Genomic DNA, 17338 nt, shown 5'->3' with positions numbered 1-17338 from the left:
AGGAGTGGAAACGCTTCACCGCAGAGTTGTTTGAGGTTATGCGACAGCAGCTTGCAGAGAGCTCCGTAAACGTACTCTCTGATCTCTGCGAGACAGAGAAGGCCCTGCTGGTGGAGAGAGCAGCCAGAGCGGCGCGTGCTGGTAAGAATAGCCTAAATGAGCAAGGTCTACTTTCTCGGAATAGACCTCAGATATTTAAAACTTTGCTTCCCTTTCAGTTTTCTTTCACGAACAGGGTGGCTATTCTTTTGGTTTTAACCATCTGACAATAAGTTGTCTTGTTAAATTGGTATTTCTAGCTTGTTTTCCAACATATTATTGGTAAGATGCCATTCATAAAAAATGTCAAACGCTCTTCTCTGTACATTAAAACCAGTCAAGTCGTTTGTCCGTCCATGAAGGAAATGTATGTAGCCCGACAATTTATGTTCTGTTTTGTCATATGAAATAGTAGGCCAAACAGAATGTAATCCAAACAGGCAGGCAAAAGTTCAAAAACCGGGTGGTCAGTCCAAAAAGGGCAGAGAAAAATACAGGGCACAGAAGAAACGAGAGTCACAGACAGAGAAACGGAGTCACAGAAATAGCTAGAACCGGGGTAAAGGAAAAGGAATACAAGGGCAGAACTCTGAAAACTGGGAGAGACGAACTCTGAAAAGTGAAACTGAAAAGGACAGGTATAAATACACAGAGGAATGAGACAACCTAGGCGGGGCATGGGAGTGAGGGCGGCTAACAAATGGACATCAAGTGAAATACATGGAAGGTAAATGATAAATGGTTGGCATTTATATAGCTCCTTTATCCAAAGCGCTGTACAATTGATGCTTCTCCATTCACCCATTCATACACACACTCACACACCAACGGTGATTGGCTGCCATGCAAAGCGCTGACCAGCTCGTCAGGAGCATTTGGGGGTTAGGTGTCTTGCTCAGGGACACTTCGACACAGCCCGGGCGGGGATTGAACCGGCAACCCTCCGACTGCCAGACGACTGCTCTTACTGCCTGAGCCATGTCGAAGGGCAAAATACAATAACAAGGGATGCATTAACAAAGACGCGGACTGGAGTCACATAGACACACATGTAATACATGGAGTAGACAATTGCACAGAGTTAAGGAACATAGCGATAGTGGAGAGCAGGTGCGAACACTTCACTGAATTAAGGCAGGCAATTTAGAGATAAAACAGGGAGGCGGAGCTATAGAGCAATATAGAAATAGAGATAGTCTGTTAGTTTACGTGATTAAATTCTAATTACCCAAAACTATTGACTGTTAGACAAATTAGTGTGTTAATATAATTAGTACTGTACAAATTCTATGTTAGTTGGACATAGTAGATTAGTGCTGTCTACAAACATGAATGGAGAAAAAACAGGAAGTAAGTAAAGCAAGACTGGGAAGGAATCATGGGAAACCAGAAAATGTGAATGTGTCGGCCTCTTTTCCAGGAAGGTCCCATGTGGATGTTGTTGCTCACATCTCTTCTGTGCTGGAGGATGCTTTGAGCTCGCATGTGGGCACAGAGCTGAAGGAGAGACGTACCGTTTCATCGAAGACTGATCTTTTCCAAAGTCATGTCCAGGAAGGCATGGCACGTTAAGTGTTCTATTTTCATATTTCATGTATTTATTGCTAGTATTTATGAATATTGCAGACCATCTGGTCTTAGCCAGAGTGCCCTGCAGTCCATATATATTCAAATAGATTTTTTGGTTTAAGTAGTAAAATAGCTCGTGAGTAATATTTTTGACATGACTGACAAAATCAGGAAGATTTTTACTTTTCACTAGAAACGATCAGAAACTGAAAGAGCAATTTGTGATTTTTTTATGTTCTAGTCAAGCCATTTCCTTTTCAATGTGTAGGACACAAAAATAATGTTGATCCTTATTTTCTCCAGGTTAGTCTTTTAAACAAATGGCCAGACATGAAGAGCAAGCTGACCGTTCTTTTCAACCGGCCCTTACCCATGGAAATCAGGGAGGTAGCATGGAGACTGTACCTCTCCAATACCAAAGGTGGTTAAAGAATGTCAAACTTGTCACAAATATTCTTTGCGGAGGGGAGGGGAGCATTAGATGTAATAACAATAATAATAAACTTTATTTGTAGAGTACCTTTCATACAAAGCATGCAGCTCAAAGTGCTTTACAGAGCATGAAAATAATATAAAATGGTCGAGCCATACAACACCATATAATAAATACAACGCCAAATAGTAAAACACGTAGTGTGGAGTGAACGTTCGTGGTGTCATTTCAGCCCGGATGGACTACCTGATGGCTGTGTCTGTGAACAAGGACAAGTCCAGACAGGACCTGGACATCTGCCTGCAGTGCGACTCGCTTTCTGCCACAGCAGCCACGTCCCACAATCTCAGTACCAATGAGTGTGAGTGCCTTCCCCTGTTCGACTTATCATGGACCAGCAAGGTCATTATCGACCGTGAACAAGGTCGTCCTTGTTGCTTCTGTGCTGAACACTGCTTTTGAATCAGACTCCGTTCACTACGTCAGCTAGCTGCTTAGCAGACACCTGGAGCAGTTTGCAGAGTTTTCATTTTTTACTGTCCACTTTGACAGCTTCACGGGGAGACCTGACTAATTGATTTTCATACCTGCCGAGAAACATTTGGCATAACGAAACGTGCCGCTCTTCAGGAACTTCTGCGAGAGTCTTCCATTTAAAATAAGTTTTTCAAGACGTCACAATAAAAACATACTTCCTCCGTGTTTAATTCTGGCCCTGCCCCCCATATTTATCAGAAAACACACTCACACACACACACACACACACACACACACACACACAAACACACATATAATTTTAGGCTATACAGGCCACAGGCACGTCCGCGTCTATACAAATAGATAGCGATCACATAGAGCCACACTATTGGTGGAGATTTGCAGTTCCTTTTGTTGAACTGCAAGAACAGAGGAGCAGTTGAACTTATCTTTTGGAGTCAGATAAACAAGAACAAAATTAAATGAACCCTGTTCCAGTAGCATTGGTCAGACTACACGCGTTTCCTTCACCTCTCAGATACTTCCGCCTTTTGGTGTATTTGGTGGGTTCTTACACACCTTTGCCCGACCTCGAGTTTGCCTTTACCCTTTTGTTTTATATTGGTTTTTCACTCGTTTTTTATTTTCGACTTCCCATTTGCCTTATCCTTTTTGTACTGTCTCACATCTGATTTTTGTTTTTTGATGCTGGACGGTACTTCCTCCTCTGTGTTTAATTCTGGTCGTGCCCCCCGCATCAGAAAACACACACACACACACACATACATTATACAATCATGATACGATGTGTAGTCACTATGTTTCTTTTTTTTCTGTACTGTAGTAGCAGTGATGAAAAGGGTCCTCTCCTATTACCACCGAATTCAGCGCGTTAAGAGCCGACTCCTGGAGTCCGACTGCCTGCTGGTGGTGCCCCTCCTGCAGGTGGTGCTCGCCCACTCCACCCCCTCCACCTCCTCGGACTCTGCGGCCGCTCACCTGGTGGAGCAGTATCTCACTTTCATGAATTCCCGTCCTGCGGTAATGAAACCGGGAAAGCCTGCCGGTGTTGGAACGTGTGATAGATCTCAGTGCTCGGTCACACACAAGTTCACTCACATTTTGAAAATAGAACCGTTTGGTTGCGGAGAATTGAATAGGCGACCGTATGACTGTCACTGTCTGAGTGTGGTTTTTCTGTTGTGTCTCAGACCCCTGCTGGAACTGAAAGTGGCGATACGTTTGAGGAAGTTGCTTCAATGCTAAACCAAAAAGACAAAGAGCTTGCGTGCGTGATAAGGACGGTGCATTCGGCAAAAGGTTGTACAATGTTGCAGTGAAGCAGTTTCCATATACTATTAAATACTCAAGGGGCTACTGTGATACTGTGAATATATGTATGATAAGCTCTGATTTGATTTGATCAAATGAATTGTCTTGAAGTGATAAAGCCATTTACTCTCATAGTTGTTGGTGCAACAGTGAGATTAGGCTCTTATTTTGTTCACAGATGGTCAAGACCCGTTGCTTAAAGGTGTGAAGGAGATCCTGCAGCCTATTGTTCAAGTCTTTTTTGTCGGTAAGGTAATACATATAGTGATAATACAAGTATTAAAGAAGATCTTTGACAACAGTCAGTGCCATGGTTAATCTAGATTTACTTTAGAAACACAATAAGCAATAGTAAAATAGTTGCAAGCATATACTGATTATATCAGGGCAACCACATATCGAGCTATACTTTTTTCCACTAATGCATAAGCAGACAGGAAATTGCCAGACAAGACATATTTCCTGTTGATGTCATTGCTCTCAGACGATGGTTGAAACCACAGAAGAAAAAAAAACTTGATTTCACTGCAAAGAAATAAGAGCTGTGTTGAAAATAGTGCTGCTCTCAGATAAAAATACTGAAATGTTGGTCATAAGCATAGAACATATAAAGTCATAAGTCACATATACTGTACACTGTGCTGTGAGAAAGTATTTGATTTCCTGATTTCCTCTATTATTGCATATTTGTCACACTGAATAGTTGTAGACAAAATGCAACATTAGACAAATGGAACCCAAGTAAAACAAAATCCAGTACTGTGGCAGTTTTAGGCAGGTGTGAAAAAATAAAAGGCAGGTTGTAAAATAAGAATGCTTTCAAAAATAGAAATGTTAATAGTTTATTTTGATCAATTAACAAAATGCATGAGCAGAAGAAGTGAATGAACAGAATAAAAATCTCAATCAAAATAATATTTGGTGTGACCACCCTTTGCCTTCAGAACAGCATGAATTCTTCTAGGTATACTTGCGTGCAGTTTTTGAAGGAACTCGGCAGGTAGGTTGTTCCAAACATCTTGGAGACTAGCCACAGTTCTTGTGTGGATTTAGGCAGCCTCAAATGTTTCTGTCTCTTCATGTAATCCCAGACGGACTCGAAGATGTTTAGATCAGGGCTCTGTGGGGGCCATACCATAACTTCCAGGACTCCTTGTTCTTCTTTATGCTGAAGACAGTTCTTCATGACCTTGGCTACCTTGGTATTACATGATGGATAAGTATCTTCCTGTACTTCTCAGCATTGAGGAGACCATTAATTCTGACCAAATCCCCAACTCCATTTGCAGAAATGCAGCCTCAAACTTGCAAGAAACCTCCACCATGCTTCACTGTTGCCTGCAGACACTCATTCTTGTACCACTTTCCAGCCCTTCGGCGACCAAACTGAAACCAAATATTTCAGTTTCTGTGTTTTCAGTTCAGTCACTTGGCCTCGTTTCCACGTCGGAGGTATGGCTTTTTGGCCACAATTCTTCCATGAAGACCACTTCTGACCAGACTTCTCCGCATAGTAGATGGGTGTACCTAGATCCCACTGGTTTCTGCCAATTCTGAGCTGATGGCATTGCTGGACATCTTCCGATTGTGAAGGGAAGTAAGCATGATATGCCTTTCATCTGCTGCACTAAGTTTCCTTGGCCGGCCACTGCATCTACGGTCCTCAACGTTGCCCATTTCTTTGTGCTTCTTCAACAGAGCTTGGACAGCACATCTGGAAACCCCTGTCTGCCTTGAAATTTCTGCCTGGGAGACACCTTGCTGATGCAGTGTAACTACCTACATATTAAATTGATTATCGTTTGCTGATAAAAATAAACTATTACCATTTCTATTTTTGAAAGCACTCTTACTTAAAAATTTTTCACACCTACCTAAAACCTTTGCACAGTACTCTACATCTAATTATGATTTTATTTTTATTTTTTTAAGTGATCAAACACCCAAAGTAAGTACCTACTTAGGTTGCACCACCATTAGCAGCAATAATTGCAACCAACCTTCCTGTAATTTCATATCAGTCACATTGCTGGGGAGGAATTTTAGCTCACTCTTCTTTGCTTTCTGACAAAATGTACGTTTTCAAGCACTTCACTCCATGCAAGGCACCAACCAGCTCATGAGGAGCAATTGGGGGTTAGGTGTCTTGTTCAGGGACACTTTGACACATCCAAGGCGGGATCAAACCGGCAACCTCCAACTTCCAGAGGACTGCTCTTACCGCCTGAGCCAATGTGACCCCAGGGGTATCAGCTTCATGTTGCGCCTGTGCTGCCACAGCATGTCTATTGGGTTCAAGAAGGTGGGAAGATACTTTCTCACGGCACTGTAATTTGTGTGAAATGTGGTGAAATTCGTCCCCAGGTTACTTGGATACACCTGCCCTGCTGTATGTTTGGGATCAGTACATCATCGGACTGGACAGTCCACTGTATGACTGCCTGCCTGCTTTCTCCTTTGCATTTCTGCTGCTCCTGAGGGAGCACTTCCAGCGCTGTAGCACTGTAAGTCATTGGCTCGCTTGTGTTTGTCTCGCACCTGGTTAAAGGTACAATAGGTAAGATTTTTGTGTTAAAACATTGTAATGAGACCATTGTAAATCCCTTCCTATCATTGAAAAAGGCTCACTGACATGATAACTCACCCTCTGCCTGTGTTTAGTCTTTAAATTCAGGTTTCAAAATGTACAGTTGACGGGCCGACACTCTGTACCAAAACATTGTATAACTGTACAATAATTCAAGCTCATTGGTTCTAATTACCACAGCCAATGGCGTGGGGGTCAGGATGTGCATAGAGAAGGGGGAGGGATAAACAGTGTTGTGGTTTGAGGGTGTTCGTTGCTACAATTCTTCTCTGGACCGTTAGAAGTCCAGAATTACCAATTGTACCTTTAAATGGCAGAGCATTGATCGATATATCACTTTAACTGAACATTATCGGTTGAGCCCTGATTTGTTGGTTTAATTCTGATTGAAACAAAAAATTCTGAGAGCAAATAAAAGATGAAGTCCGGAAATCACAAGTTTATCATCAGGGAAGCAAAAGCATATTAAGCGTCACAGAGTAAACAAGATTTTACTGAAACATTGGGTCCAACAGCAGGATATATTGGGCCAGTTTCATAGAAACAGTTCAAGCTTATTCCTGGACTAAATCTTCTTTGGAGAATCATCATTCAAAATTTAACTGAGTCTAGGACAAGGCTTAATCTGTGTCTGTGAAACTGGCCCATTCTTCATAATATTTAAGTTAAAGCCACGATTCTTGCATTATACAATGCTAATTCAGTTTTTTTCTAGTGTCTGATATATGACTATGCTTATATGACTGTGGGTAAAGGATGTTGAGAGGTAGAGTGTCGTCTGATATATGACTAGGCTTATATGACTGTGGGTCAAGAATGTTGAGATGGAGTGTGAGAGACAGGGTTGACAGAAGGTGGGCCTCAACGTCCACATACAGTACAAAGTCAGCCGACTCGCGTTGATGAGCATTCGAAAATTCTGCTTTCAAGAAGACATAAAATTTCAAGGTCCATTGACTGATGTATGGATACATTTATCAAATTATCGGTTGTATTAATTACTGGAATTTCTGCAAAGAACAGTGCAATATATGAAATCTGAAGCTCACCCTAAATCTTGTTGTGGGCAGAGCTCTGAAATGACAGACGTGACAAGATCTCAAGGGCCCAAGCTTTCAGTGTCACAGCTCCAGAGCATCATAAACAAGTTCTTCTATGAGGATTTGTTCAGTAAATTAACTCAAGACAAAGTCCAAGGTTTTCCCGTTCTGGATCCAACTCAAGGTCAGTATAGCTGCGATTATATTTCTGGTTCAGCAAAGTATACAAGATTACTCTGGTCAAATACAGCATTTATTTGGCTTAGCCGAAATGGTTTGAGAATCATTGGTACTCTGAACATGTGCCTTCATTGTACTGGAGGAGGGTGATGGATATAATTACACATACATATTCACTCACCCTTTACTTCATCAGCTCTCCTCCCTCCATGGACTCAGTTGTTAACCAGCAAGTTAACCAGCAGAACAAAGCCTCAAGACAGACGACAAGCTAGGTGACCCCGACCTCAGTACCCACCAGATTATAGCTGTTCATGTAACGCAGTGGTTCCAATATTTGGTCCTGGAGTACCTCTGTGTATGCTGGTTTTTGTTCCAACCCCATCAAATAAAAAATGGCCATGAAATAGTTTTAACAAGCTGTTAATCTTTCTTAATTGGGTCCATTTCAACCTAAGATATATTATTTACCTGCGACTACATTATACCAGAAATTGTTTCGCAATGGCATGAAGAATGAAATGACCACGTTCATACTGTGTTTATTGCACCATTTTGTAAACAATTACATAGGCTCATAATTAGGTTGTCGAATGCGTTTAATATGTTATTCTTTTCTTTAAATGTATCAACACAATGCAGGTTTGCCTTGTTATCACTTGCTTTGCCTTTGAATTCTTCATTATCTTCCAAATGGTTAGGTTTGGTGGCCAGGTGTCAACACATTCATGAAGTAGTAGCCAATTGATTCACGTCCTTAATTTGATCAGTTGAACTTTCTTTTGCAACTTTTAGTACTTTTTAAAGCACATTTAAGCACAATATGCGCATGGGAAAGTTACTTCTTTATGGTGTGCATAGCTATCTGACAAACTGGTTTACGAGAGTAAGTACTCGTAACAGATACAGCGTGTTAAAAATTGGTTTGCAATTGTGGTTGGAACATAAACCAGTATACAGTGGTACCAATGATGTAACGCACCATCATTAAATGCTGTAATGCCTCCTAGTGGTTACATAAGTGAGTGCACAATACCTACGAGCACTCCTGAATGCAAGTAAAAAGTGGATGACATTGCGTGATGTTCCTCCAGGGAAATAAGAGAAGCCCAGAGGGCCGCTGACACCGAGAGAAAGATGCAGGAAGCACAGGACCAGAAGCGCAAAGAGGAAGAAGAGATCAGGTTACTTCAAACAAGCGTCTTACAGATTCACATCCAGTGTACACCAACCAAGTTGGGTCACAACTGGCCATTCTTCAACTTCAGAATGTCCGAAAGTGAAGTCAGACTCTCTATGCTACATGAGTAATCAGCAATGTGAAGGTCTTCCATGGTGCTGGTGATGAAACTGTATGTACGTAGGCGAGAGGAGCTGAGGCTACAGAGGGACTTGGAAGAGACCAGACGCATTAGTAGAGAAGAAAGGATTCATCTGGAGGAACAACTTGCTCAGGTATTGTAATACTACACATGCAATTGTAACACATTGCAGAAAATGTATTAGTAATTCCTGGCTCATTTTATTGCTGTGCTTTTTCATTGTGAGATTCCATTCATCATTCCATTTTGCATTCCAACCCAACCCGATTACTTTACTGCTCCTTGTTATCGCTGAATGTATTGCCTGAAATGTGAACTCCTCCTTTGGTTTCAATTGTGTGAATCTGCGGTTGAAAAGTAGAATTTGTTTGTTCATAACCTGTAAATCAAAATAAAAGGGTGTAGCACTGCTAAATACAAGTTTTATTTATTGAAGACAATAAATAAATTGGGCGGCCTGTAGCGTAGTGGTTAAGGTAAATCACTGGGATACGCAAGGTTGGTGGTTCCAATCCTGGTGTAGCCACAATAAGATCCGCACAGCCGCTGCATTGCTCCAGGGGGCATTGTTTCCTGTTCAGTCTAATCAACTGTATGTCGCTCTGGATAAGAGCATCTGCCAAATGCCAATAATGTAATGTAATGTAATGTCATACATGAGACAAACCCATTATGCCCTCATTCTCTTTAATATTGCAATATAACTCAATGGGCCAAATATTACTTAGAAAATGTAAACATTGCTATAGCATCAATTTGGTTTAAAATTGACCTTTCAGTTATTTCACTTTGAGAAATGATCCCAGGTTAAGATCATCTCCATGTGCTCAAGTTAATTGGTGATTGAGAGCTACACCTCTGCTTGATAACCTGCTAAACTGGCTGGTCTGTTCCAGCCTGAAGTTACAAGCACTTCAATCAATACAATTTCACTTAGTGTCATGATGTTTTCTCAATTTGCATATAATGCTGAGTTTGGGAATTTTCTTGGGGGCAACACCTAGAGTGGTGGGCACTAAGGACTGGCTTAGTTTGCTAGCCTTTTAATATTAAATTTCTCATTTACCAGGAACGACAACGTCACTATGAAATTGAGAAGAGTGCTCAGGAGCAAATTGATCAGTTACAGGCAGAAGTCAGAAGGATTCAGGATGATAAACTGGTATGTGGTACTGGGAACATATGTTACGCTCAAAAGACCTTGAGAAATAAAATTTCCACAATTTAAGATGTGATTTTCTCATTCCAGCTCATAAATGACGACGAGACGAAAGTAAGGTAAGAGCCAGACGTTGGGAGTTTTTCAACCCAATCAGAAGACATGTAAATGCGACATATTGTGGCAGGTAATGACAGAGGGATTTGGTGTGAAATGCTGACCTCCCTCCGGAAATACATAAAAAGCTTCTTCGGATTCTACATGACTTTTTCTACATGACCCAAACTTTTTACATAACCTTTGAACACAAAATGCTAAATGTTGTGACTAGGAAGCAATTCATTATAAGGGCTGTAATTTCCTGTTGAAAGGCAAGTTTTAAACAGCACAGCCACGTAACTGCTGTTTTTCTAGCTTTGACCCCCCACTTCCATCTACGGAGCCCGAAACTGATGTTCAGGACAGTTATGGACCAGTTCCTGAATATCATAAAACACCACCGCCATCACCAGGTAAGGTGATAATCCTGAGATGCCAACCCTATTAGCACACGTGTGTTCCAATTCCACTACTGCCTGTTGAAAATCCTAACTCATTTTTTGCCTCTAAATCCAAGTTTTTTTTCAATTGAGCAGATATTATGTTGACTTGCAAAAAACAGATTTTGAAAAACATTTTGCCATACAAATTGAAGGGTGAGTATACATCCATATGCTCGTTTCTGATGGTACCAATGGACTCTTCTCCAGATGCAAAAGACAAAGCGCCAAGCCAGAAGGACCCCCTAACCATTAATAGAACTGTTGAGGGTGTAGCAGCAGACCTTCTTCAGAGCCTGGTCCTGTCTGCTGGTAAAAGTAAGAATCTTCCAAATGCAATTTCATTAGTTGATGTACCAACTCCCACTTTTTTATATTTACACACATACCAATAAAATGGCATGATTGTTCAGCGTACAAAATTGAATCTACTGTAATGCAAAGCTCAGCATGTTGTGGCAAAGTTACCTACTTGGGTCTGGAAAAGCATTTCAGTACTTCAATGCCTCAGACCAATGCAGTTTACGAGCCATTACAGGTTACTGTGGGCTCGGTTTGATTGCAGATTGTATGCTTTCTTCCTGACATCCCGTTCCCCTGCTTAAAGGGGGGCATCTCCAAAATGCCATGATAAAATATGGAGACCACACCAAGTGGGGTTCGGTTCCGAATTAGAAAAGGGGAGCAATTGAATTTCCTTCCTAGCCCCTAGGGTATAAAATGCAAGCTTCCAACAAGGGAAATCAAATAATGGAATGCTCCATGCATGAAGAGGAGCGAATGATATGAACTGCTATAGCATACTTTTTTTTGTGAGGTTTAAGGTTTTCACTCGTATTTTAATGATCACTATAAATAAGCTAGGGTGGTCATTAATTATTCATGAACATCAAAATTCATCTGACGAAAATAGAAAATACTTGCGCACGGAGCAGAAGTTACTTCCCATGTAGGTTCCGAGGGCGGTTCAGGTCCATTTTCCTTTGTTCAGTCTATCCTCCCTTGCAGATCACCTGTTAAAAGGAGCACGGTCATGCTTGTTTCAGTTGAGTTTATTTGGATTAAAAATTGAAATTATACATGTAGCCATTTCCAAAACAAGCAAGTCCAGTGTGTTTCCCAGAAGGTAACAGGCGCTCAAACTCCACCCCTGAATGCAGGGACTGGTTTATGGACAGCCACCCATCTTGGCGATCACATAACACTCCCAGATATTTGGTAACGTTGGCATAAAAATATCATGGAACCTAACTTGGCTAGCCTGAGCGATATGACGGACAGCTCTGACTTTGCCGAGCCAAGGGGACAAGCTTTTTCATGTTGAAGAAATACAACCTTACAGTTTTGAATCGAAATTTACAGAGGAAGAACACATGCAGTGACATCACTGGACGAGTTTGTTTTGATAAGTTTTGCCCCATATTTAGGAATTAAAGCTTTTAATCCAAATAAGATCAATTGAAACAGTGCTCCTTTAGGTTTACTTGTTGCACGTCACAAATTTAGTTGGGAAACGCCTCCCAAGCTTGTTGAGATTGATCCTTGCTGGTTATTTTCTGCAGAAATGTGTTCTAAAATACAAAATTGACTCTTTGTAACCATCTGCCATTTCAGTTGTGCATGGGCCAAATATGGAGAGGACATCAGCAGACACACCAATTCCCATATAAGGAACAGAGGTAGGAACTACAAGTTGTGCTCAATATTTTAGTTTCATTCCAAATAACATGTTGCTTTGGCAGTGTGCATTTGACAACATTAAGGTTGTTGTTTTTTTATTATTGTAAAGTCAGTTCTTATGTGGTTGAAAAAATGTATTGTAAAATACTTAATGTTGAATTAAATTTCATGTAAAATATGAAGGACAAATTTACTCTCACAAGATTCTGCATTCCAATAAATTTATTTTTACATTTTGGGTGTTCAATTAAACTGAGTAGAACATGAGTTTAATGGCTTTCACCACACAAACTGGGAAAAACAAAAAGGGTATTCCAAACCCTAAGCAATTGCTCATTAAGACTACAATTTGGGGTTACTTTCCCCCCCGGAGACGGAGGACCAAGTGCAGGGTGGATTCTTTCTGGATGTTGTAGTCGGAGAGGGTTCGACCATCTTCCAGCTGCTTGCCGGCAAAAATCAGCCTCTGTTGGTCTGGGGGAATCCCTTCTTTGTCCTGGATCTTGGCCTTGACATTCTCAATGGTGTCACTTGGCTCCACCTCCAGGGTTATGGTCTTGCCAGTGAGGGTCTTCACAAAGATCTGCATCCCTCCCCTGAGACGGAGGACCAAGTGCAGGGTGGATTCTTTCTGGATGTTGTAGTCGGAGAGGGTGCGACCATCTTCCAGCTGCTTGCCGGCAAAAATCAGCCTCTGCTGGTCTGGCGGAATCCCTTCTTTGTCCTGGATCTTGGCCTTGACATTCTCAATGGTGTCACTTGGCTCCACCTCCAGGGTTATGGTCTTGCCAGTGAGGGTCTTCACAAAGATCTGCATCCCTCCCCTGAGACGGAGGACCAAGTGCAGGGTGGATTCTTTCTGGATGTTGTAGTCGGAGAGGGTGCGACCATCTTCCAGCTGCTTGCCGGCAAAAATCAGCCTCTGTTGGTCTGGGGGAATCCCTTCTTTGTCCTGGATCTTGGCCTTGACGTTCTCAATGGTGTCACTTGGCTCCACCTCCAGGGTTATGGTCTTGCCAGTGAGGGTCTTCACAAAGATCTGCATCCCTCCCCTGAGACGGAGGACCAAGTGCAGGGTGGACTCTTTCTGGATGTTGTAGTCGGAGAGGGTGCGACCATCTTCCAGCTGCTTGCCGGCAAAAATCAGCCTCTGTTGGTCTGGGGGAATCCCTTCTTTGTCCTGGATCTTGGCCTTGACGTTCTCAATGGTGTCACTTGGCTCCACCTCCAGGGTTATGGTCTTGCCAGTGAGGGTCTTCACAAAGATCTGCATCCCTCCCCTGAGACGGAGGACCAAGTGCAGGGTGGATTCTTTCTGGATGTTGTAGTCGGAGAGGGTGCGACCATCTTCCAGCTGCTTGCCGGCAAAAATCAGCCTCTGCTGGTCTGGCGGAATCCCTTCTTTGTCCTGGATCTTGGCCTTGACATTCTCAATGGTGTCACTTGGCTCCACCTCCAGGGTTATGGTCTTGCCAGTGAGGGTCTTCACAAAGATCTGCATCCCTCCCCTGAGACGGAGGACCAAGTGCAGGGTGGATTCTTTCTGGATGTTGTAGTCGGAGAGGGTGCGACCATCTTCCAGCTGCTTGCCGGCAAAAATCAGCCTCTGCTGGTCTGGGGGAATCCCTTCTTTGTCCTGGATCTTGGCCTTGACGTTCTCAATGGTGTCACTTGGCTCCACCTCCAGGGTTATGGTCTTGCCAGTGAGGGTCTTCACAAAGATCTGCATCCCTCCCCTGAGACGGAGGACCAAGTGCAGGGTGGACTCTTTCTGGATGTTGTAGTCGGAGAGGGTGCGACCATCTTCCAGCTGCTTGCCGGCAAAAATCAGCCTCTGTTGGTCTGGGGGAATCCCTTCTTTGTCCTGGATCTTGGCCTTGACGTTCTCAATGGTGTCACTTGGCTCCACCTCCAGGGTTATGGTCTTGCCAGTGAGGGTCTTCACAAAGATCTGCATCCCTCCCCTGAGACGGAGGACCAAGTGCAGGGTGGACTCTTTCTGGATGTTGTAGTCGGAGAGGGTTCGACCATCTTCCAGCTGCTTGCCGGCAAAAATCAGCCGCTGTTGGTCTGGGGGAATCCCTTCTTTATCCTGGATCTTGGCCTTGACATTCTCAATGGTGTCACTTGGCTCCACCTCCAGGGTTATGGTCTTGCCAGTGAGGGTCTTTACAAAGATCTGCATCTTGTAACCTATGGAAAAAGAGAAAACCATGAAAACCATGTTCCAGCATATTAAGCACAAGGTTATATATTTATATCATGACTATTAAAATGGCTTATTTTGGAGCAATTCACAACCATTTTCAGGTGTGAAAACTTTCCATGGTAACTAATGCAAAGATGAGAATTAATGAGAACAAGCGCCAAATTATGGGGGCTATTTGTACAGGCTGAATTTACTCTGTCAAATGTATTTTTAAACATGAACCTTTACCTTATAAGCAGACAATTGCAAAACCTACTAATACCAATAAAAAATGAACACAAAGTGGTTTTGAGCTGAAATGAAATGAGTTGCAAAATGAGTGGGATTATGAGTTGGAACAATAAGGTTAAAATTCTAGTACATTTCCATTAAATGGGTACACTTTAACCAAACCATGCCACAATATCTAGGATTAGATTTTTATGTTAATTTCCTGCCAAAATATAATTCACCACAAAGCAAACCTTTCAAAATTAAAATTTCCAAAATTGCAGAATTCAACTTCCCATGGACATTTTGTCGCTTTGCAACCGCAGAACATACTATCCTGGTACCAGAATATTAGTTTTAGTTGCGTAATAGTGAAGCTATTCTTATGGCGATTTTCACATTTCTTTTACAACAGACCTAAAATGGATGCTTTCAACGTGTATGCAAAAGAAAATTAGTGAATTGCACGCATTTCGATCTAGATGGTCATAAAATGAACTGCTATTTTTAGATAACAAGGTTTTTGGCCTTTTTTTACGTTACAAAGAAAGGTGGTAAACAATGTCTACAAACCAATTACTGTTAGCTAACAAACGCAAAGCAACGCCATTTTGGGTTGTAGCTCGCTAAAGTTACCCAATGATTCAGCATTTCGCTAGGTGCCAAGGTAACTTAAACATGTTAACTCGTGTAAGCTTTGTTAAAAAATAATAATAATCCCGTTTACTTCATTCACGAAGCACTTGATAACATGGACATTTTCAAATGCTAACTAACATTACGAGAATTGGCGAAACGTCTGTTAGCGGATGCTAGCTCTAATTAGCCAATTCGATTCTTCTCGTTCTTTCGCCAAATATAACCGAAGAGAATATTAATTGTTACTTACCTTGCAGTTAAACTAGGGAATTTATTCAAGGTTAACGTTACAGCTAACTTTAGCTTGCTAGGTTACATTTGAAGTTTAATGTGGCAGCTTAAGGGTTTGCTAGCCAGTTAGCTAACAAATAAGCTTGCGTGCTAGCTAAGTTAACGTTTTGTTAAATGTTTACAAACGAATGTTCTGAATTCTGTCCCATTCTGGAAAAGCGTAAAATGATTTGGCTGTGATAAAATACAGGCCAACTAGCCTCTAGTTATAAACCATTAATGCTAACAAGGTAACGTTTACCAACATATTAATGTCACAGGACGATAGCTAATTAGCTAGCTTCTCATCCAACATTGGCAAAGTCGATATAAACCTAGCTAACGTTATGTAGCCATTTAAAATGCTTCAAAGGCGCGTTTCCATAACAGCTAGGTACCGATCCATAGCAATAAATAAACTTACCACTTTCGGATTTAATTCGTACTCTCCTGTAACGTTATTCTTTTTAGCTTACTCTCAGTATGTTGCGTGGAGAACAATGATAGCTGATGGCTATCTTAGTTTTAAGATACACACCAGTCGTTGACGTATACCGACGTCACGAGACGGTATCCTTCCGCGAGTAAAGTAGTCCCAGGCTCCAGAAGTATTTTTCATTATATTTGTATTATTAAGTGTTTGTGTGGTTGTATAGTCTCTTGAAAATAATCTGACAACACAAATAACAATCTAGAAAATACGGGATAAGCTTGCCGTTCAATGAATGCATAGTTTGTTTGCCCATCCGAAAGACACGTGTGATTGGCTAGAATAAAAAAAAACGGGTTTCCTTCCAGAAACACTCATATGGGCTATATCAATAATTTCCTTTAAAGAATTTCATTGAGTTTACATTACCAGAAACTGACTCAGGCAATGGGTGACAGTGCATATTTCTTTCACTTTTTTTAAACTGTGGTGCCATCTAATGGAGCTGTGGAAACATTAGGCTATAAAATAACAAAGTCTTGTGGACTATATACTATTAAGGACCTGCCAAAAAATAGGTTACTGTTAATCCTAAACTCAGCATTGTGGCATTTTAATGTACTAAAATGTGGAGATAAACACCAGCATGTGGACTAGCATGAGTCCTGCTGTTCAGTTTAGACCTAGTTTGAAAAAGCAGGCTTTAAGCGTTTTAATATTCAGTGTCAATGCAATTTGGTATTCTTGTGCATCAACAATGCAATTTAGTTTCAAACTAGTGAGGGAGTCTTTCCAATTTTGTTATGATGAAATTTGATCTGAATATTTTCTCATGGTTTTCTCCTTTTCCATAGGATTCAAGATGGTGGTGAGAAAGTCCATACCTTTGAGGTGGAGCCCACCCCCGACCCCCCCCCCCCCCCCCCCCCCTTTTAAAAATTAAATAGAAGATACTCAATTGCTTCTTGCTTTCATATCTTCCTATGGAACACCTGCAAAGCCATTTGTCCCAAACATTATGGGAATAAAATGTGCTGTCATTTCTAGGTGGTGAAACCAAAATGTAAAAATAAATAAGAGCTGAGAATCTGCCCGTCCAGGGCGACTTGCCCAACATACTTTACATAAAAACAGTTTATACTGAAGTAATTCAGGTTAAGTTCCTTTCACAACCGCCTCGGGACCATACATACAGCCTTACTACAAAGTAACTACAATGCTTT

The 17338-nt window shown here is 41.6% G+C and overlaps 2 protein-coding genes across 4 annotated transcripts in view; one reads left to right on the top strand and one right to left on the bottom strand.

Annotated features, from left to right (window-relative positions):
- Positions 1-17031, top strand: part of LOC133107658 (uncharacterized) — a 50857-nt gene extending 33826 nt beyond the window's left edge. For 2 of the 3 annotated variants that reach the window (XM_061216697.1, XM_061216699.1), the window contains exons 2-19: positions 3-141; positions 1460-1602; positions 1912-2029; positions 2274-2402; positions 3363-3559; positions 3730-3838; positions 4029-4097; positions 6215-6354; positions 7508-7661; positions 7854-7932; positions 8752-8841; positions 9022-9112; positions 10049-10141; positions 10229-10257; positions 10553-10650; positions 10888-10995; positions 12292-12356; positions 16970-17031. In XM_061216697.1, coding sequence (XP_061072681.1) covers positions 3-141; positions 1460-1602; positions 1912-2029; positions 2274-2402; positions 3363-3559; positions 3730-3838; positions 4029-4097; positions 6215-6354; positions 7508-7661; positions 7854-7932; positions 8752-8841; positions 9022-9112; positions 10049-10141; positions 10229-10257; positions 10553-10650; positions 10888-10995; positions 12292-12347 — 1842 coding nt within the window. In that variant the 3' untranslated portion in view covers positions 12348-12356; positions 16970-17031. The remainder of the gene's footprint in view (positions 1-2; positions 142-1459; positions 1603-1911; positions 2030-2273; positions 2403-3362; positions 3560-3729; positions 3839-4028; positions 4098-6214; positions 6355-7507; positions 7662-7853; positions 7933-8751; positions 8842-9021; positions 9113-10048; positions 10142-10228; positions 10258-10552; positions 10651-10887; positions 10996-12291; positions 12357-16969) is intronic. The other variant, XM_061216698.1, reaches the window with a different exon arrangement.
- LOC133108392 (polyubiquitin-C) lies at positions 12562-16258 on the bottom strand. The gene is made up of 2 exons (XM_061217901.1): positions 16110-16258; positions 12562-14550 (listed from the first exon to the last, which is right to left on the bottom strand). Exon 2 carries the CDS (start codon positions 14540-14542, stop codon positions 12713-12715), a length of 1830 nt encoding a protein of 609 aa, XP_061073885.1. The 5' UTR covers positions 14543-14550; positions 16110-16258; the 3' UTR covers positions 12562-12712.
- Positions 17032-17338: the final 307 nt, after the last annotated feature.

This window comes from Conger conger, chromosome 13, assembly GCF_963514075.1.
Source record: "Conger conger chromosome 13, fConCon1.1, whole genome shotgun sequence".
Lineage (NCBI taxonomy): Eukaryota > Metazoa > Chordata > Actinopteri > Anguilliformes > Congridae > Conger > Conger conger.
Note: the sequence above shows the minus strand (reverse complement) of the source record. Positions and strands in the feature narration are given on the sequence as shown.